This window comes from Muntiacus reevesi, chromosome 3, assembly GCF_963930625.1.
Source record: "Muntiacus reevesi chromosome 3, mMunRee1.1, whole genome shotgun sequence".
Classification (NCBI taxonomy): Eukaryota; Metazoa; Chordata; class Mammalia; order Artiodactyla; family Cervidae; genus Muntiacus; species Muntiacus reevesi.
The window spans coordinates 208,405,239-208,428,243 of NC_089251.1; the positions used below are offsets into that span (position 1 = coordinate 208,405,239).

Here is a 23,005-nt window from a genome sequence, read left to right on the forward strand (position 1 = left end):
TATCATATCACCATTCTTACCACCCAGAGCCACGGAAGGCTCTAACTTTCTTAGACTAAGTTGGAAGTAAATTTTTTAGCTCTTTTAAGGGTTGCATACTCTTCTGTGAGATTTCTCTTTCATCTTGGGTTAAGCCATGCAAAGGCTTATTGGTTAGAGTCACTATTTGAGATTAATATAAGATCCTACTTATCAACTGCCAGACAACAAATCCTTTAAGTTGGCTGTACTTAAACGAAAAAAAAAAAAAAAAAAAAAATTAGAGAGCTCTCATTTTACAAAACAAATCAAAACATGATAAAACAAACAAAAACATAGAAAGTGTTTTAGGGGCTTTAGGGAAGCCCTAAAAAGATAGAGAAATTGGACTTTAAAAAAATCCATTGTAAGTTCTCCTTCTTAAAATAAGCATCCCATGTCCTCAACTCCCCAGGTCCTCCTACAAACAATCAGGAAATGGACCACCTAGAAACCAATATTCAAGGGCTAGCAGAAACAACCATCTTTGTCTTGCAAATTGCTATAAAACCAGAAATACAAATCTAGAAGCAAGTCAAGGCCTACCTATCATAGGATCCCCAAACATTGTCTGTTTCTTTCAAAATGCTTGTAGATATTATAAAAGATCAAGATATCAGAAACAAAGGATCCTGTACTTAAGGGGGAAAGAAAAAAAAAAACTATATAGTGACTACCCTAAGGCTTCTGGTGCGTGCATGCCAAGTCGCTTCAGGCAAGTCTGAATCTTTGTGACCCCATGGACTCCTCTGTTATGCAATTCTCCAGGCAAGAATACTACAGTGGGTTGCCATCTCCTTCTCCTGGGTATCTTCCCGACCCAGGGATCTAACCCGCGTCTCTTATGTCTCTTGCCTTGGCAGGCAAGTTCTTTACCTCTAGCACCACCAAGGAAGTCCAAGACTTCTTGTAATAAGACAAATATACTCTAAAACTCTTATGAAAAAAAGGACATTTTCTATCTTTATCCCTTGAACATGTAAATCTTACCATGTCTTTGAAATGTAAATACTCCAGGAGATAACTGAGACAAACTTGAAACTAAAAGAACAAAACAAAACAAAACAGGAAAGAGGCCTTTTGAAATACTCTAAACAACAGCCACCATAACAGCGTTTGTCAAGAGCAAATACAAATCTTAAAAGTCCTCACTATAAGCAGCAGAAGACTTTAGCCATCTGAGCAAATAAACAATTCTTTCCAACTGTTGTTTATATTCTGCATTGTACCAGACTCATAGGTAAAGTTTTAAAATGAAGGCAAAGAGACCTCTGTTTATGTCTGTATCTATGCCTATGTATGCACATTAAATGATATTTTTCTACCTTCAGATGGCATTACCAAAGTTAATTTGTAAAAGAGTTCAATTTAATCGCTTAAAAACAAGCAGATGTTTATACAAATTCAAATATAATGGAAACTAAGCCAAGTACTTGTCACGTTTATGTGATCTGGGAAAATTTTTTTGTAAATAAAGTCTAATTTAAGTTTTTTGGTTTAGTTAAACAGACAAGTTCTTACAATTACCAACATTAGGTATAATACTTTTATTCTACCCGGTTTTACTAAAAGTCAAGACAGTCTATGTTACTTCTGTTACAAAATGTGTTAGCAAGAAAATCAGCATGAGATAATGACCCATTTTGCCTAATGTTTCATAAAGTTTTTGTAAGTAATCTAACTGTTGAGAACAATCATTAAATAGATGCAAATAGATAAAAAGGTTTTAAATCAATTTTTAACAGCAAATATGTTATGATATGTTTTCTTAAATGCTATCTTCTAAATTCTTTTTGGTAATTTAAAACAGAGTTTTGCTAAGTTAAATTAAATGATGAAAACTCACTGAATATCTGGATTTCCAAATAAGATAAAATACCAAAACGTTAATTTCTAAACAAATTTACGTTTACTTGTGTTTAACCTCTTACTTCACAGGAAATAAAGATGTTTGGATTTATCTGCAAATACGCCTTGTGCCACTTTAAATTATTATGCTATGAGGAAATGTATGTTTATAAAAATTATAAAATGTGTTCAAAAGTTAAAAGAAGGCAGGCATAGAAGGCAGTTCACAATCAGACACTTCCTAGTTGCCACTAAAAATTAAAGTTTTTAATTAATATCTGTGATCAGATATTAATTCTGTCACCAGAATTAATAAGGGCAATAATTCTCTGTGCATGAAAAGAAAAATGTACTTCTGGATAAGGTATGAAACATGAATTACATTTTGTTGATGGAAAAGAAAATACTTTGTCCTAAAGTAAAATGATTTCCAGAATAAAAAAGGAAAACACAGGACCAAAGCTGAGTTTAAAAGTTTTTGAAAGTTTATGGAATGTAATTTTATATGTGCTCAAGCTGGATAAGATTGAATTAATTTAAAAAGCAGACAAAAAGGTTTGTTTGAAAAACAAACTTTACTTTCAGTAGTGTACTTGTATAAAGCTGTATCTACTAAAAGAACAAATTTTGATCAGCCCTTCTCCTGAAAACAGGTTGTAAAAGATGTTCTTTACTTTTAAAATAATCAGCCTAAAACTTTGTTTCTTACCAAAATTATTTCCGTGCCTTCACGCTGTTTCTATCAGGTGTTGGATTTTAAAAAAAACTGTGAGTTCTTGCGATTAAAAAACAAGAACAACTAAGTTTTACTTCCATCTGTTCAGTGTTCTGTATTTGCCTGTGAAGTCTTTAATTTTCACTATAGTTAAATGGATAACTAAGTATTGCTTCACAGTGACCTATGATCGTATTTCACCAAGTGTTTTAAAATCTTATGAAAATTTTGTCAAACTTCCCCAAAAATCAAGGTCTATGTGAAATCTTACTGACTTGGAAATGACCTTTGAGTTTTCCAGAGGGCCTATGAATATTACAAAAGATTTGTTTTCTCTCCTTATGAAATTGAAATATTAAACTAATTAGGCTAATTTGGTATATTAAATTACAGGGGAAGCACTGTTAAGTAAGTGATGATAAAGCTTACTAGGTTGTACTGTGTGGGTAAATGTTATTAATATAACTGTTTTAAAAATCATATGAAATTTAAAAAATTCTAATAAGTCCTGGTATAAGTTTATTACTTGTAATTCTAGTTATTATCATAAATGTCTGTCACAGAAATAACCAGATTTCCTTGCCAATTGCATTGGAATGAAGCCTCACCAAGATCTTTAACCATGGCCATTTGAAAGTCTTCTATCATTTGCCAAGTTACTGCTTTGCTCAGACACTTTTACAAAAGCCTCTGGCAAATGTATTTCATCTTTAGAGAAGTTCATGGAAAGGAACCTAACAAGTTCTCAGTTGGTAAAGAACCCACCTACCCATGCCTGCCAAGGGGCTTCCCTCATAGCTCAGCTGGAAAAGAATCCGCCCGCAAAGCAGGAGACCCTGGTTTGATTCCTGGGTCAGGAAGATCCCCTGGAGAAGGGATAGGCTACCTGCTCTAGTATTCTTGGGCTTCCCTTGTGGCTCAGCTGGTAAAGAATCTGCCTGCAATGCAGGAGACCTGGGCTCAATCCCTGGGTTGGGAAGATCCCCTGGAGAAGGGAAAGGCTACCCACTCCAACATTCTGGCCTGGAGAATTGCATGGAATTCCACGGGGTCACAAAGAGTCGGACACAACTGAGCAACCTTCACTTTAACTAAAATACAAGTTTCTGATGACTTTAAAAATTATACCACTGAACTAAAATGTACAGATCTTTAATGGAGAAATTGACAGCTTCATAAAACTTCTAACAAAAGATCAAGCAGAACAAGAATAATTACATGGGGCTCAATGAACTGCTGAGGATAATTATAACTTTTAATTACTTTTTATTTAAAATATTGCTGATTCTTTAAATTTTGTTTTTCAGCTATTAGAAAACCTTTCCTCTTAAGCTAACTATGACTAAGAGAAAATTTGTAAATGATACTTTGTAAGCAGAATTGAAATATTTTTCTCCTTACCCGATTCTTCCAGAGTTTGAAACTCTTACTGAGTATTCTTAACTTCTTGATAATATAGTTATTTGCATAAGTTCAATAAGAATTTTCTCTCCTTATAATAGGACATCATTGGAAACATTGATTATGTTACCAAAACTTTGATTGGAATGTCATTTTTGAGAGACACACATATAGACTCATGACCTGACAGCTTTAAAAAATCCATAATGCCTCACCCCAAAATTCCACTGGTACCTTGCTTATAGGACTCCCAGCAACTTTACTGATGCATAAGAAAAGTTACTTCCTGGCAGGTCCAGGAACCTTAAGATATTCTGAGTATCTTAAAAAAGAGAAGAATTTACCCCAATCTATAGGTATTGCAGGCAGAGTCTGATGGCAAATGTCCAGCATAGTTTTTCAGCTTTCAGAGGCTACTAGAAGCTTAATCTGGAGATTCCTTATTAAACAATCCAGCAAAGCAGATGAACGATCAATCACTATCATTGCTATACTCATGTAAATAACCAGGCCACACTTACAGAATCTATTTATTTGCAAGCAAATTAGTCTAACTTTGGAGATCTTAGGAAAAATCATTTTCAGAGAGAAAAATTATATTTCAATAACACCCTTGTGACTATTAGATTCTTATCCTTTTCCACACTGATCCCTGCCTGGGGGGCTACCCTGTCTGGTCCTCATTAATAGATTTTGTACTCTGGCTTCCTGTCAGGTCTGGCCCAGCAAGAAATCAGGAGGAAGCAGGGAGGGAGGTGGATTCATTTACCTAACTAAACTGTTTGTGTTTAGACAGCATCAAAATCACACAGAACAGGGCTTGGTAACACCCAGATTGTTGACAATGCTAACACTGTTAGCATGTCTGATTCAGGCGGGCTGGGATGCGGCCTGAGAACATACATTTATAAACAGGCTCCCAGGAGAAGCTGCTGCTGCTGCTCAGAATACCACTTTGAGAACGGCTGCCAAGCTCCCCCCCTGAAATGGAACTTCTAAATACTTCTAACGTCCTTCCACTAACAGTGACTGCTCCTCTCAAAGTAACTCATTCTATACGACTGTGATGGTTAATTTTCTGTGTCAACTTGACTAGGCCTTAGTATCCAGATATTTGGTCAAGCATTATCTGAGATATTGCTGTGAGGGTATATTTTTGATGAAATTAATAGTTAAGTCAGTGGACTCTTGAGTAAAGCAGACTATCCCCCATAATGTGGGTGGGCCTCATCCAATCACTTGAAGACCTTATTAGAAAAACAGTAACCTTCCCCGAGGGCTTCGCTGGTGCCTCAGACAGTAAAGAACCTGCCTACAATGCAGGAGACCTGAGTTTGATCCCTGGGTTGGGAGGATCCTCTGAAGAAGGGGATGGCAACTCACTCCACTATTCTTGCCTGGGGAATTCCATAGACAGAAGAGCCTGGCAGGCTACACAGTCCATGGGATGGCCAAGAGTCAGACACAACTAACACTTTCACACTTTTCAGCCTCCCCAGAAGGAGGCGGCATTCTGCCAGTAGAATGCCTTTGAACTTAGACCACAACTTTCCCATGGCTCTCCAGTCTGCCAACCTACCTGCACATTTTGTACTTGATAAGCCTCCAAAATCATGTGAGTCAATTTCTTAAAATAAATCTCTCCAGACAGTCATGTCGATAGACATGGAGAGGTAGATAGATAGATTCATGCATGCATGTGCACACACACACACACACACACACACACACACACACACACATCCTGTTAACTCTCGTTCTCTGGAGAACTCTGACTAATACAAGGACCTAGTTCCCTCTAGGTTCTAGGAACTGTTCCCTGCACGGGAATGTATATCCTACATGTTTCTTCAGACAAGCTGATAACACTGATGGCTTAAAGTCTCTGGTACATGCACTGTCTCTGTGGCATCCCTATTTCTACACTTCTGGAAAAAGTCCCTATGTAATGAACCCTTCTTGAATTACTCTATTTCAAATGTGTCCTCTGTTTTCTGTTGGGATAGCAATCGGTATAATGCATCCTAAATTCCATGAGTGGAAAAGTCAACTCACCTTCTTTCTTTCTAAGCCTGCGGCTCCTTGCTGTGTTTCCTCCCAGGCACCTAGACTTGTAAGCTCAGTATCACTTTCTGACTTTATGGAATTGTTGGTTCAACTTTCTGGGTTCTTTACAGTTCTGGAAGCCCCTTAGCAAGTAGCATGTCATTCTGGGTTTTTGCATCAGTGGAGTCGAACACAGCATGTACTGGGCATCTTCCACGTGTTCCCAAACTATGTGTTAAAAAAATGAATACATTAAAATTCTATAAATCCTTATAGATTGAATATGCCTATCATATACACTGCTTCCAGACTCCAAATTTCAGTTTCTTTAGGAACACTTTACTCCAATAAGCAAAGATTCACCATTAACATGTTGGGGATTGGTCCTTCTTCCACAATTATATCTGTGTCTATCATTTCTCCATTCTCATTTCCACAACTCTGCTTCATGATTCTGTTATTTTTGACCCAAATAATTAAACTAACTTTTAAGTTGATTCCTTGCCTTCAGTCTCCCTTTCCACTTTACATCTTAAATATCTGATCATAACTTTTTCTTCCTAGCGTGATGGCATCCTATTAGCAAACTAACATGACACAACCTTCTTAGTTATTACAAGCAAGATTCTTTACAAGCTGGTCCCATGATAATTCTCATATCAATCTTACCAATTCTTTAACCTAATGTTCTACTCCAAGTGCTGCTTACCTGTATTTTGTACACATTCTGAGCATCTCCAGCTCTGTGTTATACTATATCCTTTGCTTTAAACCGTTGGCTATTCATTTTCACATGCATCCGCTAAAACCCAGTTATAATCTGGGTTTTATATATGTTACTGGAGCTTCCCAGGTGGCACAGTGGTAAAGACTCCTCCTGCCAATGCAGGAGACACAGGAGATGCAGGTTCGATTCTTGGGTTGGGAAGACCCCTTGGAGTAGGAAATGACAACCCACTTCAATATTCTTGCCTGGGAAATCTCATGGACAGAGGAGCCTAACAGGCTACAGTCCATAGGATCACAAAGAGTCAGACACGGCTGAGCATGCACACACACACATCTTGTTACTGTCACTATGCCACCTACACTGACCTCTCATTTCCTCAAACACTTTTAGTTGTGCCTACATGTCACATTTGAAATCTACTAACATCATATGATCCAAAAATCCCACTCCTGGGCATATATCCAGATAAAACCAAGATCTGAAAGGATATATGCACATGAATGTTCATTACAGCACTATTTACAGTATTTACACTATTTACAGCACTATTACAGTGAAGACAAGAAAGCACCCTCAGTTCAGTTCAGTCGCCCAGTCTTGTCCAACTCTTCATGACCCCATGGACCACTGCACGCCAGGCCTCCCTGTCTATCACCAACTCCCTGAGTCTACTCAAACTCATCTCCATTGAGACAGTGATACCATCCAACAATCTCATCCTCTGTCGTCCCCTTCTCCTCCTGCCCTCAATCTTTCCCAGTATCAGGGTCTTTTCCAATGAGTCAGCTCTTCGAATCAGGTGGCCAAAGTATTGGAGTTTCAGCTTCAACATCAGTACTTGCAATGAACACTAAGGACTGATCTTTAGGATGGACTGATTGGATCTCCTTGCAGTCCAAGGGACTCTCAAGAGTCTTCTCCAATACCACAGTTCAAAAGCATCAATTTTCTAGTGCTCAGATTTCCTAAAAGTTCAACTCTCTCATCCATACATGACCACTGGAAAAACCATAGCCTTGATGAGACGGACCTTTGTTGACAAAGTAATTTCTCTGCTTTCTAACATGCTTTCTAGGTTGGTCATAACTTTCCTACCAAGGAGTAAGTGTCTTTTAATTTCATGGCTGAAGTCACCATCTGCAGTCATCTGGAGACCCAAAAAGTAAAGTCAGCCACTGTTTCCCCATCTATTTGTCATGAAGTGATGGGACTGTACTCCATGATTTTTGTTTTCTGAATGTTGAGTTTTAAGCCAACTTTTTCACTCTCCTCTTTCACTTTTCATCAAGAAGCTCTTTGGTTCTTCTTCACTCTCTCCCATAGGGTGGTGTCATCTCCATATCTGAGGTTATTGATATTTCTCCCAGCAATCTTGATTCCAGTTTATACTTCATCCAGCCCTGCATCTCTCATGATGTACTCTACAAATAAGTTAAATAAGCAGGGTGATGATATACAGCCTTGATGTACTCCTTTACCTATTTGGAACCAGTCTGTTGTTCCGTGTCCAGTTCTAACTGTTGCTTCCTGACCTGCATATAGGTTTCTCAAGAGGCAGGTCAGGTGGTCTGGTATGCCCATCTCTTTCAGAATTTTCCACAGTTTATTGTGATCCACACAGTCAAAGGCTTTGGCATAGTGAATAAAGCAGAAGTAGATGTTTTTCTGGAACTCTCTTGCTTTTTCAATGATCCAGCAGATGTTGGCAATTTGATCTCTGGTTCCTCTGCCTTTTCTAAAACCACCTTGAACATCTGGAAGTTCACAGTTCACATACTGCTTAAGCCTGGATTGGAGAATTTTGAGCATTACTTTACTAACATGTGAGATGAGTACAATTGTGTGGTAGTTTGAGCATTCTTTGGCATTGCCTTTCTTTGGGACTGCAATGAAAACTGACCTTTTCCAGTCCTGTGGCCATTGCTGAGTTTTCCAAATTTGCTGGTATATTGAGTCTAGCACTTTCACAGCATCATCTTTTAGGATTTGAAATAGTTCAACTGGAATTCCAACACCTCCACTCAATTTGTTCATAGTGATGCTTCCTAAGGCCCACGTGACTTCACATTCCAGGATGTCTGGCTCTAGGTGACAGATCACACCATCATGATTATCTGGGTCATGAAGATTTCTTTTTTGTACAGTTCTTCAGTGTATTCTTGCCACCTCTTCTTGATATGTTCTGTTTCTGTTATGTCTGTACCATTTCTGTCCTTTATTGAGCCCATCTTTGCATGAAATTTTCCCTTGGTATCTCTGATTTTCTTAAAGAGATTTCTAGTCTTTCCCATTCTATTGTTTTCCTCTATTTCTTTGCACTGATCCCTGAGGAAGGCTTTCTTATCTCTCCTTGCTACTCTTTGGAACTCTACATTCAAATATATATACCTTTTCTTTTCTCCTTTGCTTTTTGTTTCTTTTCTTTGCACAGCTATTGGTAAGGCCTCCTCAGACAGCCGTTTTGCTTTTTTGCATTTCTTTTTCTTGGGAGTGATCTTGATCCCTGTCTCTTATACAGTGTCACGAACCTCTGTCCATAGTTCATCAGGCACTCTGTCTATCAGATCTAGTCCCTTAAATCTATTTCTCACTTCCACTGTATAATCATAAGGGATTTGATTTAGGTCATACCTGAATGGTCTAGTGGTCTAATTTAAGTGGTCTAATTAAATGGTCTAATTTAAGTCTGAATTTGGTAATAAGGAGTTCATAATCTGAGCCACAGTCAGATCCCAGTCTTATTTTTGCTGACTGTATAGAGCTTCTCCATCTTTCACTGCAAAGAATATAATCAATCTGATTTTGGTGTTGGCCTTCTGGTAATGTCCATGTGGAAAGCACCCTAAATGCCCATAAACAGATGAATGGATAAAAGAGATGTGGTGCATATATACAATGAAGTATTACTAAGCCATGAAAAGGAATGAAATAATGCCATTTGAAGCAAAATGGAAGGACCTAAAGCTTATCATACTGTGTGAAGTCAGTCACAAAAGGACAAATATCATATGATATCACTTAGATGTGGAATCTAAAATAAATGATACAAATGAACTTACTTATATCACAGAAACAGATCTACAAACTTAGAAAACAAACTTTCCATTACCAAAGGGGAAAGGTGGGGGGAAGGATAAGGGTTTTGAATTAATATAAAACATGCTATTATATATAAAATAGATATTAAAAAAGGACCTACTGCAGCAAACAGAGAACTCTGCCCAACATACCATAATAATCTACATGGGAAAAGAATCTGAAAAAGAATTGATATATTCACACATACAACTGAACCATTTTGCTATAAACTTGAAACTAATCCAACATTGTAAATCAACCAAACTCCAATATAAAATAAGTATTTATAAAAAGTAAGTACGTATGTCTCAACTCTCAAATTGGGCTGTAGGTAACCAAAGGACCCATCCAATGGTGTTCTACTTCCTTATATCCACCAAACCTCAACCACAGTCGTCGTCATAGCATAGGAACAGCACTCAACACATCCTTCTTCATTGTGTTTCCTCACTGCTGGTGAAAAACCATGCTTCTAAAGAACCTGTACTGACTATGCACCTATTCTGAGTCAATAATAACAAACAGGAAAGGACTCCCATCTGCTTGTGTTTCACAGAAAGAAGAAGAAGACTCTACATGTAGCTAATTTTAATGAGTGTTTGTTTTGAAAAGAGCAACTACAGTGTGTGCTTTGATTCCTGGTTTTCACACTTTTTTTTTTTTTTAAAGAGGCTTTTCAAGATGTACTTCCAGAGACTATAACTCAAAAGATGCAAATGTGGTCCAGGAATTTCCTTATTAATGAGAACTTTTGGCTATTCAAAATGCTGTTGGTTTTGTATTTGACGCTCACTTTGACAAACACTAGAATAGTGTACAAAAGAAGAAAATTCATGGAAAGGAAACAGAGATTTCATGCTATTGATGAAGCAGTTGTATAAAACACTATTAAACAGGTCCTATTAACAGGAAGTTTTATTGGATTAATTTTTTTCATTAAAAAATCCACATAATACAATGAATGAAGGTATTCAACAAATGAGAAAATGATTCTGTTTGCCTTATAAATCCCCTCATATGACGAAGGTAATCGAGCTAATCCTTAACCTCATAGCACTGATGGGTACTAACATGGTTGCTATATGACATAAAACATTTCATGCAATGCAACTAAAGGGTGGATGCTTCTAAATGAAAGAGGCCATAGGTATCCAGAGAGGAGTATTGATACCTATACATATTAAGCTGGGCAGAAATTAGACAATTATCCTTTAGAAAATTCATAACATTCAATTTCTCCTTTCTGTTTGCTCTCAGTTTGGGAGGCTTTCATTGGAACCTATTTGAAGCAAGTGTTGAATATATTTGCTATCATTGTGTTCTTTGATCTCAGTATACTGGATTCAGCTATAGAAACAGGCAATGTGGGTAAATATGAAGAAAACACACTGCTACCTGCAGATAATATTTTTCTGGGCTGTGAGCAGAAATCCAAGATGATTACCAATTTTGCTCCATTTAATTTAAAGAACATGAATAGAAACAGACAGTTCAATCTTCAGAATGGAAGTTTTACCTTCTGAATTCACTTTGAATTCTGAGTTAAGAAAATTCAAAGCACTGTATTGATGAAAGTGAAAGAGGAGAGTGAAAAAGTTGGCTTAAAGCTCAACATTCAGAAAACTAAGATCATGGCATCCACTCCCATCACTTCATGGCAAATAGATGGGGAAACAGTGGCTGACTTTATTTTGAGGGGCTCCAAAATCACTGCAGATGGTGACTGCAGCTATCAAATTAAAAGACACATACTCCTTGGAAGGAAAGTTATGACTGACCTAGACAGCATACTAAAAAGCAGAGACATGAGCCAGTTCCAAGACGGCGGCAGGGGTGGCTGGGTCGGGGGTTGAGGCAGAGGAGTGCGAGGATGCCCCTGATGTGGAGCCGCTGGAGCCCACGCTCAGCAACATCATAGAGCAGTACAGTCTTAAGTGGATCTTCATCGGAGGCAAAGGTGGCGTTGGCAAGACAACCTGCAGCTGCAGCCTAGCAGTCCAGCGGTCCAAAGGGCGGGAGAGTGTTCTGATCATCTCCACTGACCCAGCCCACAAGACCTCCGATGCATTTGACCAGAAGTTCTACAAGGTGCCTACCAAGGTCAAAGGCTATGACAACCTCTTTGCCATGGAGATTGACCCCAGCCTGGGCATGGCGGAGCTGCCGGACGAGTTCTTTGAAGAGGACAGCATGCTGAGCATGGACAAAAAGATGATGCAAGAAGCTATGAGCGCATTCCCAGGCATCGACGAGGCCATGAGCTCCGCAGAGGTGATGAGGCTGGTCAAGGGCAGGAACTTCTCTGTGGTGGTGTTCACCCACACCGCGCCCACAGGCCACAACCTGAGGCTGTTCAACTTCCCCACCATCGTTGAGCGGGGGCTTGGCCTCCTCATGCAGATCAAGAACCAGATCAGCCCCTTCATCTCACAGATGTGCAACATGCTGGGCCTCCGCGACATGAACGCAGACCAGCTGGTCTCCAAGCTGGAGGAGACGCTGCCTGTCATCCACTCTGCCATCGAGCAGTTCAAGGACCCTGAGCAAACAACCTTCATCTGTGTGTGCATCGCGGAGTTCCTGTCCCTGTATGAAACCAAACGGCTGATCCAGGAGCTGGCCAAGTGCAAGACTGACATGTACAACATCATCATCAACCAGCTCATCTTCCCTGATCCCGAGAAGCCCTGCAAGATGTGTGAGGCCTGCCACAAGATCCAAGCCAAGTACCTGGACCAGATGGAGGACCTATAGAAAACTTCCGCATTGTGAAGCTGCCGCTGCTTCCCCATGAGGTTCGGGGAGTGGACAAGGTCAACACCACCTCGGCTCTACTCCTGGAGCCCTACAAGTCCCCCCAGCACGCAGTAGCACCTCCACCAGCCCCAGCTGCCATTTCATACCCACCCGCCACCCTCCGGGGCAGAGTTTGCACAAAGTCCCCCCCCCCCCAATACAGGGGAACCATTTGGGGGATGGGAGGCAGGGAGAGGGTCTTTTTCCCATGGTGGGGCTGGGGGAGCGATAGCTGCCCACCCACCTCTCCCCACCTCTCCTCCCTTAATAAAATGATCTTAAACTTCAAAAAAAAAATAAAAATAAAAAGCAGAGACATTACTTTGTCAAAAAAAGGTCCGTCTAGTCAAGGCTATGATTTTTTCAGTGGTCATGTATGGATTTGAGAGTTGGACTAGAAAGAAAGTTGAGCACAGACGAATTGATGCTCTTGAATTGTGGTGTTGGAGAAGACTCTTGAGAGTCCCTTGGACTGCAAGGAGGTCCAACCAGTCCATCCTAAAGGAGATCAGTCCTGGGTGTTCATTGGAAGGACTGATGTTGAAATTGAAACTCCAATACCTTGGCCAGCTGACTCATTGGAAAAGACCCTGATGATGGGAGGGATTGGGGGCAGGAGGAGAAGGGGACAACAGAAGATGAGATGGTTGGATGGCATCACCAACTCGATGGACATGAGTTTGGGTAAAGTCCGGGAGTTGGTGATGGACAGGGATGCCTGGTGTGCTGCAGTTCACGGGGTCACAAAGAGTCGGACATGACTGTGCAACTGAACTGAACTGAACTGAAAGTGCTGTATTCATTCATTTGCTCATTCAAAACATATCATTGAGATTTTGTGCCAGACATGTAAATAAGGGGCCACCTACCACAGTAGCATCCAGGTGTCCTATTCACACCTCTGAGGAACAGAGTTTCTCTAATCTCCATTTCCCCAACAACCTCTATTACCTCATTTCTAGGTTAGTTCTACCACTTGCTTGTCTGTATACCTTCAGTATTTGGGGTCTCAATCCACCTCATTCAATCAACAAAATAGTCTTGCCAAATATCATTTAGATCATTGGCTATTGGATTAATAATACAAAATGGTACCTCAGTGATTATCAATAATTCAATTAATCCATCAATATCTAAAGTTACTGCTGCTGCTGCTGCTAAGTCACTTTAGTCGTGTCCGACTCTGTGTGACCCCATGGACAGCAGCCCTCCAGGCTCCTCTGTCCACAGGATTCTCCAAGCAAGAATACTGGAGTGGGTTGCCATTTCCCTCTCCTCTAAAGTTACTGAGAACCTACTATTACTCTAGGCATTGGAGGTGAGTGGACCTCGAGGGCAGAAGGAATACAGAAGAAATACAACATAGGATTTTGGCTCTTAAAGACTGTTGGAATATTGGATAATATCCCTCCTCCCCCAAGATGTCCATGCTCTAATCACTGTAATCTATAAATTAATCAGAAGGGATTTTGAAGATATAATTAAGGTTACACAATTCAAATAGAGATATTATCCTGGATTATAAGGATAGGATGAATCTAACCCCATGAGTCTTTAACAGAGAATTTCTCTTGCTTTATTCAGAGAGATGAGGCAGAAGGAGAAGTCAGAGAGCTTCCAAGAAAGAAAAGGATTGAATGCACTATTCCCAGCTCTGAGGCATAGGGGCCCACATGCTAGGACTAACTAGAAGGCTTCCAGGAGTCAGCAGTGGCTCCCAGTTGAGAAAAATGAAGACCTCTGTCCCACAATCACTAGGAACCAGATCTTGCCAACAACATGAATCAACATGGAAGCAGATTCTTCCCAGAATCCCCAAATAAGAGCCCAGCTGGCCACCTCCTCGATGTGGACCTATGAGACCAGGAACAGAGAAACCAGTCAAGCCGTCCCAGATTTCTGACCTACTGAACCTATATAAAATATACCTAGTCACTATAATCTGCTAAATGTACATAATTTATGGAAACAACTAAAGACTAATACAAAGAATCTATGAAAGATTTATATGTGGGGTAGCACTACTCTATAAAGCAACACATTTCATAATTAAGTAGAAGATGCAGAGTCTGGCAAGAACCACTGGTGTAGCGACATATACACATAAAAACAGCTAGCTAGTGGGAAGTAGCCATGCAACACACGGAGTCCAGTCTGGTGATCTGTGCCAACCTGGAGGGGTATGGTGAGGATAGGGAAGGGAGGCTCAAGAAGCAGGGGATGTATGTAAAATTATGACTGATTCACATTGTTAGGCAGCAGAAACTAACACAACATTGTAAAGGAATTTTCTTTCAATTAAAAAAAAATTAAATTTTGAAAAGATCTGGAGGAGAGAAAAGTCAGTGAGATTTGTAGAAGTCACAGAAGGCTTTTTGCAGGAATTAGAACTTGAATTGTTTGAATAAAGAACAGTGAAAGTTGCTCAGTTGTGTCCAACTCTTTGTGACCCCATGGACTGTAGCCTGCCAGGCTCCTCTGTCCATGTAATTCTCCCGGTAAGGATACTAGAGTGGGTTGCCATTCTCTTCTCCAGTGGATCTTCCCAACCCAGGAAACAAACCCAGGTCTCCCACACTGCAAGTGGATTCTTTACTGTCCTAGCCACCAGAGGGGAATAAGGAAAAGTGCTACATGAAGAAGTGGGGAACTTCCCTGGAGGTCCAGTGGTAAAGAATCCACCTACTAACACAGGAGACATGGGTTCCAAGTCTGATCTGGGAAGATGCCACATGCCATGGTGCAGCTAGGCTTGTCCACCACAACTACTGTGCCCGCATGCCACAACTACCAGGCCAACATGCCCTAGAGCCTGTGTTCCACAACAAGAGAATCCCCGCAGTGAGAAGCCCACACACCACAAGTAGAGAGCAGCCCCCACTCCACAACCAGAGAAAGCCTGTGCGCAGCAATGAAGAACCAGAGCAGCAAACATAAATAAATATTAAAAAATAAAACATAAATAAATATTTCAAACAAGTGAAAAGACATGGCAGTGGCAGGAACAAGCAAGTCGGGATAACTGTGAAAAGAACAGCTCAACTAGAAGGGTAAACTTAATTGGTTAGGATGGATCATAAGGTTTATGAGTTAAACAATGGTTTACTTGTTCACAGGGGTCACCCTAGGCCAAAGTTAGGATGCAGAGCAAAGCAAAGAGGAGTGTGCAGGTTCCATGATGGGGGTCGCTGAGCCCTGCTTTCCATCCTTCCTTCAGTCATAGCAGTTCTATGTTGATAGTTTTCACATCATCTCTGGGTATGACTACATTTGCAAAAAAGGTTCCATGGCTGTTAGTTCACCAGGGTTGCAGTAACAGAGGACCACAAAAGAGGAGACAGAGCCCAGCAGAAATGTATCCTCTCACAGTCCTGGAGGGCAGAGTCTGAAAGCAAGGTGTCATCAGGGCCAAACTCCTTCTGAAGGTGCTAGGGAAGGACCTATTCCAGGCCTCTCTTCTAGTTTCAGCTGGATCTGTAGCTTGTGGTGATGCTACATTCAGCCTTCACATGATGTTCTCCCTATGTGCATGTCTGTATCCAAATTCCCTTCTTCTAAAGACATCAGGCACTGGATTAGGAGTTCATACTATTGCATTAAACTCTTATCTTAACTGATTTCATCTTCAGTGAATCTGTTTTCAAATAGTCACCTTCTGGGAGTTGTGTTTAGGACTTCAACATATGAATTCTGGAGGGAGAGGGCATAGCTCAACACATTACAAGCGCTAAAATAAGCTTTGAGAACTATATGTATCAAATACCCACTCTGAGCAGCATCCAAGCCCCCCAACCAATAACCTACTTTCCAGTGTATCCAAATTGAAGCTTTCAGGCAAGCAGTTTACTCACTCTTCCTCCTACTCTTTCCTCTCTGAGGACTTTCTATACACAGGGCCAACGTTAAGGTCCAGAGTTTTCTCCTTTATCACTTGGAAAAATCCAAGTGAAAAACTATTTCTAGGGAGGACACTGTTTTACTCATTATATTACTAATTACATAGTAATATACTACCTTACGCTTGTTGATCAACTGCTTAGTAATTACTGCACTGACATCCTCTTTGAGACAGGAGCCAAGACCCCTGACTCATTTTAATCCCCTACCACCTAAAGCCTTGTTCTATGTGCAGCATGAACTCCATACATATTCATTAAAATCAGTCTATCTGAAAATATATTTAAACATTACACATCCAAAAACTGAATTCAAAGCTAAATGTAGACTCTGCCCCGGAGAACTACACTCCTGGCCAATCTGTGATGCAAGCATATGGGTCCTTCAGTATGCCAAGCACTTTGGCAAACACTACCTTGTATCTGAGGGATACACATACACACATGGCATTTGTAACTACAGTAGACGCGCTGAAGAGTCAGCCTTCCAACCAAAGCTGGAAAAGCGCCACCTAGCGCTCCAATGTCAACATTACATGTCAATACAGGACTGAGCGAAGCGCCGTGGTCTCTGGCAACGAGGATATTTCTCAAGTGAAAGTATAAAGACAGAAACCCATTTTAAAATTAAGTATCAGAAGCTCTCAAGTGAGATCCAAGTTTTGAAAAGTAATTGCACCCCCAAAGCCCAGGATGTCCAAGAAATATTTATTTTACTTTTCATGCCAAAAGGAAAGCAGGACACCCCAGAGTTATGCACAAAGGCAATTTCTTCTACAACCACAAAGGATACACAGCCAAGGTGAAAAGTACAGATCTGCCTTAATTTCCTGGAAAGCCCTTGAAATGTAGGTTCAGATTCAAGGGACTTCACATGATCCTCCCTTCCCCACCCTCAAGGATCCGATTTGCACTTGCTTCTTCTTGTTCTTACTCTGTGCCCTCTTGCAGAGTTCATATACAGAGCCTATAATTAGGCGTTCGCCACTCTTGAAAGCGTATGTTTTCAACAACCATACCACTAGCCTCAGAAAACATACTCTACATAAATAGACAAAAGTCCACGAAGAAAGATTTTTTTTAAGTTTTAGATAATTTCTATCACAGTCAAGGAATACTGTTAGCCAAGACTTTTTTTGGTAAGAAATTTAATTACTGCATTTAAAATTCACATAAAGCACGGTACTAAAGAGTAAAGATCTGCATGGAAAAACATTTTAAATTTAAAAAGGACTGTACCCACATTTATTAGAGTTATAGCATCTTAAGTCAGGAAGGGATTGCTCTATGGAAAAGAAAAGTATAAATACAATACTTCAAGCTGCAGTGTCATATTTATTTTTGTAAATGGAAATACAACATTTATTTATCCCTGTAAATACAGTGTTACTATGGGGCGGGGGGGGAAATCAAAGTGATCTACAGAAGCCCAAATTCTTTCTTGAACACCCTTGGGACTCTGACTTACTAATCAACCTCCACACTGGAGGCCCCATTTTGACTCTTAAGGAAATGATGAGGTTGAGACAGGTCACTCTAGAATGCACTGCTTTGGCCTGTGACTTATTTCAAGCTGAAGACAATCAAGGCCCAAGAAACCCAAAGAGATTTTACTTCTCCATTAACTGCCTGAAAGAATTTAGATGGGGGTGGGGAGCTGTACCAGGAAGAGAGTTATTACCAGAAATAAATTTTTTTTTTCGGAAAGACTGATCTGCAGGGCATGGCAAACATTTGTTTACCAAACACTAGCTCTTGCCAACTTTCTGTGAATCCTTTCTCCCCTGTGAAGTCTCTGACCCCTAACCCCTCCTCCTTGGCTCAATATGACACACAAGCCTCAACGGCCTGACATTTGGAACTGCCTCATGTCTTTGTGCTCAGATGGTAAAGGGTCTGCCTGCAATGTGGGAGACCGGGTTTCCATCCCTGCATTGGGAAGATCCCCTGGAGAAGGAAATGGCAACCCACTTCAGTAATCTTGCCTGGAAAATACCATGGACAGAGGAGCTTGGTAGGCTGCAATCCACGGGGTCACCAAGAGTCGGACACCACGGAGCAACTTCACTCATGTCTTCATGCAACTCTCCTACATATAAAATTAAACTTCTTTTTTCTCATGTTAATCTGTCTTATGTTAATATAATTATTAGAGCAGCCAAAGAATCTAGAAGGAAGGAAGGGGAAAATTTTCTTCCCCTACAGAAACACGGACTCGAATTTCTTGATAATATTTATATATATAAACATTCTAAATTTAGGAAATGTTTCATTCAAGTATTTACACCTTCACAAATATATAGTCTTTTAAGAAGACAAGCCAGGAAATTGAGAGCTTTCAAAGCCACTTGTGACTTCCCCTAAATTACTTTCTGCAGTTAAAATAACTGTGTTTGTAAACCAAGTGCTTTTCAAGAGTAGGATCCCCTAAACAGCCATATGTTATTGCTCGCCATATAACTAAATGCATTATTGTGAAGGATCAGTGACATAAAGAAGGCACTAGAGGACTAGGGTGGTGTTTTCAGTTCCATAAAAGGAGAAGTTTTAAAGAGAACCATCCAAGGAAATTTAGGTGTTATGCCATACCTCAAGAGAGGCAAAAAATGTTCTACCTTTATGTTTTTAAAAAAGATGAAGGACTAAGTTTCAGGAAATGCAAAAGTAAAAAAGAAAATGCTTCCACAGCACTTTGGAAACCTTGAGGGGAACTAAAGAGCCAGTCCTTCAGATGACCACATCCTACCGTTTGGGGTGCCCTGCTTCTGCCTATGTGATTGGTCCTGAAGGCCCCATATACACTGCTGTTCTTGGAACACAGTTCTTTCTTGGGCTCTAACTTAATTGCCTCTATTTGTACAGGCACAAGGGCACTGAGTCCTGATTTATCAGCTGCTCAGAAAAGCCTGATGTCATGGGAATATAAGCATTCTTGGGTTCCTGAGCTGAAACATTCAATAACAGAGGCCCCAAGGAAAATGGAGACAGATATTTTACTTGCCAAATGTTCTCAGATATTTTGAAAAAACTTATCATCACATCTCCCTACCACTGATAGTTATTAGTCAACACTAAGTCAGGCCAGCTGATAGTTATTAGTCAACACTAAGTCAGGCCAGCTTTATATTTCTTGCTGGAGTAAAACTTCAGAATGAAAATCATTTGGCACTGGAACTCCAAAATGCATAGCTTCTGCCCAAAGAATTTAACAATTCAGAGATGCTGAGATGGTATTTACCCATGTATTCTTGAAAAGGTTTAGTGAGCAGTAGAGTTTTTGTTGTTGTTTGTTTATTTAAACATTTTTCATTTTCCTATTGACCTCTTGTCCACTTAACAAATAGTCACAATCTAAAAGTTGAGAATCATGTTGTATTTGGTGGGAATTTTTAGGACTTCAAGCCCAAGAGACAGCATCTCATGTGACCCTGAGAGAACTGCTCTGAGGAGGTGGGGGGAGTTGTCAGGTTATACAGAAGTTGATAACAAAGGGCAGGTAGTCTGAATATCAAAAACATTTTTGTGAATTAAAGAAAATTGGATATCTCAAGGAATTTAGTGCTTTTCTACATATAGGAAGAAGCAAAAGTCTGGGCTCACTGAAAATCATTCCTTTCATATGCATCTCAGCTATCTGGGGCCAGTATCCTGTGATTCTTCACATCCTGATTCCCCCCCTGTGCTCACTGTAGGGAGTGACTGCAGCCTCCTGCTGCCAGATCACAGGTAGCCTTCTCCTTCCTGAATGCCCTGGAGGGTAGGAATTGCTGACGACTATGACATCCTTGTTTACTGATACGGCAGGAAATGCTCCATTTCTCATGCTATTCTCATTTCAAAGGAATTTTTAGCTTTATTTCTTGGTTGCCTTAACATCTTAACTTTTAGTTTCTCTGTCAAGTAGTAATTGCATTAGATGAATTCCAATTCAGAGAACACTGTTATTTGGAGGCAGCATTTTAAACTAGGTAAGAACCTTTTCTTGTGTATCTAGCCTGAATAATTTATCTGTTTTGTAAGTATGGATTCTCAAAACTTCAATATCTTAAACATGGGCATATCTCAACTGAACAAAACAAGCATCAAGTGAATACTTATTTTAAGCACAGCAATGCCTAAGAAAACAGACAATATAAAGGAAGTTAGTCATGGCAAACAGAGAACAATTCCAAGCCCTCAGGCAAAAACACAATTTCTAATGGTTCACTGTATACAGAGCCCTGCTATGAGAATGCAATGCATGGAGAAACTCCCCATGGAGGCAGGGAAACATTTTTTTCATGATGGATAAATTAATCCCTTTCAACAGTCTATATTGGCTCATCCATAAAATTAACTATGATGCCAAGTGGTGTAAAAAGTTCTTTACCCAAACTTTGTTGCTGTTCAGTCATCAAGTTGTGTCCAACTCTTCGCAACCCCATGGACTGCAGCATGCCAGGTTTCTCTGTCCCTCACCATCTCTCAGAGTGTGCCCAAGTTCACATCCATTGAATTGGTGATGCCATCCAACTATCTCATCCTCTGTCACCCTCTTCTCACCCTGCCTTCAATCTTTCCTAGCATCAGGGTCTTTTCCAATGAGTCACTATTCTTCACCCAAAACTGTGGGAAAATACCTTAACTTAGAGCAATAAGCTAAGCTTGGATGCCTAAAAAGATTCCTCCTCTGAGACACAGCCTGCCCAGATCTATGGTGTTAAGTGATTTGAAAAGAGCCTGGAAAATTCTAAGTGTTGGCAAGACATAGAGCTGTGGTTCTCAAAGAGGGAGGCTTTTGCCTTGCCCCCCACCCTCTTCGGGGGACATCTGGCTATGTCTGGAGACAATTTTGGTAGTAACACGGTGGAAATAATGCCACTGGCATCTAGTAGATAAGAGTCAGGAAATCTGCTAAGCATCCAATAGCCCACAGACAGCTCCCTCTCAGCCTTCCCAGGAGAGAATCACTGGTCTCAAATGTCAGTAGCACTGAGAGTGATAAACTGATGAAAAGCAGACATAACTCTCATGTACTGCGATGGGACTGCAAACTGCTCCCTGCCCCTTGAAAACAAGCCAGCATTCTACGATCATTTTCAAGATGCTCATAGCCTATGACCCAGAGATTCTACTAGGTAGTACCTTCAAGAAACTCTTGAAAGAGCCCTATTCACTGTTGTTTGGAGAAGCAGTCTAAAATTCCATTAGTAGAAGAATAGATACCTTGTGGTATATCCATGTGAAAGAGAAATGCCGCCTGCCATATCAGTAAGCAAATGATGTTGCATCCATCAAGCCATCACTTTACAGCCACCCTGATGGTGAGCCCTGGGAAAACTCAGGATGTAAACAGGATGCCCACCATCAAGGAGTCAGTCACGGCCGCCACCCACAACGGTGTACCCTGAGAAGACTCGGGATGAAAAGGCACAGGATGCTGGCCCCAGAGAGCTGAGGTGCATGTCAAAGGAATGATTTCAGTGAGTCCACACTCTTGCATCTTCCCATACATAGAAAAGTGTATTAACTTGAGATATCTGGTTTTCTTTAATTAATAGTAATTACTTTGGTGAAAAAACTCCTATGCATCCTGGCTTCCCTCCTAGTCTCTACAGAGCAGTACCTCAAAAAGTCGAGTCCTATCTTCCAGGCTTGAAGTCCTCAGAATGTTGGCTGAATAAAACTTAATTCTCAACTTTTAGGTTGTGCATTTTTTTCAGTCGATATCCATACAGAGTTAAACTATACAGATGTGAAAATGAATGGACTACAGCTACATGCCTTGAGAGAGAGAGACAGACAGAGAAATGAACTGACTCCTCAGCAGAAGGAAATTTCAGAAAAAAAGAGCTAGGGAGACAGAAAGAGCAGGGGGTCCAGGGCAGACAACAGAGACATTTGGTTCTGGTGGGTCTAAGCCTTGGTGTGTGAAACAAGGGTGCTCCTCTGGTGTCACCAAGATCCAGGGGTCATGTCTTCATGTCATCTCCCATCCCTGGCACTGAACGTCACTCTCTCCAGTCACCTTCCGATGATTAATTAGCTCCTTAGGTAACTTGGTGCCCAAAGAGGCAGGGCCCTGGTAGGAATTCCAAGTCTTCTGTTCTTTGAAGGCAAGGAAAATTATAAAAATCATTAAACGGGGCTCTGATTGAGTCATTATCTCTTCACTTTAGTTTATATAAAAAGTTACATTATTTCTTTGCTAACTCCACAGCATTCATTAGTCAACAGATGTTCAAAAGCTTACTATAGAATAGGATGCTGTGTTTGGTGCTATACAAACAATGCGGGTGAAGGAGATGTGACCTCTGCTCCCCAGGGATGCCAGACAAACTGAGGATCATGCTCTGGCAGCAGCATCAAGTGGGATACTATGGTAGAAGGTCTGTCTGAGGATGCCACATCCACAGACAAAAGAAGGATGGAACAGAGTCAGCTCTGCAAAGAACTATCAGAGGAACATCCCAGAGAAAAAGAACTCTGAAGTTTGAG

General features: G+C 40.5%; 2 protein-coding genes across 7 annotated transcripts in view; one reads left to right on the plus strand and one right to left on the minus strand.

Annotated features, from left to right (window-relative positions):
- The window catches only part of LOC136162928 (ATPase GET3-like), a 38,289-nt gene extending 21,245 nt beyond the window's left edge, over positions 1–17,044 (plus strand). The window contains 3 exon segments of the mRNA XM_065927367.1: positions 11,651–12,585; positions 12,588–12,763; positions 16,847–17,044. Coding sequence (XP_065783439.1) covers positions 11,651–12,585; positions 12,588–12,763; positions 16,847–17,044 — 1,309 coding nt within the window.
- Positions 1–23,005, minus strand: part of NCKAP5 (NCK associated protein 5) — a 1,099,478-nt gene that overhangs the window by 520,986 nt on the left and 555,487 nt on the right. The window lies entirely within an intron of this gene.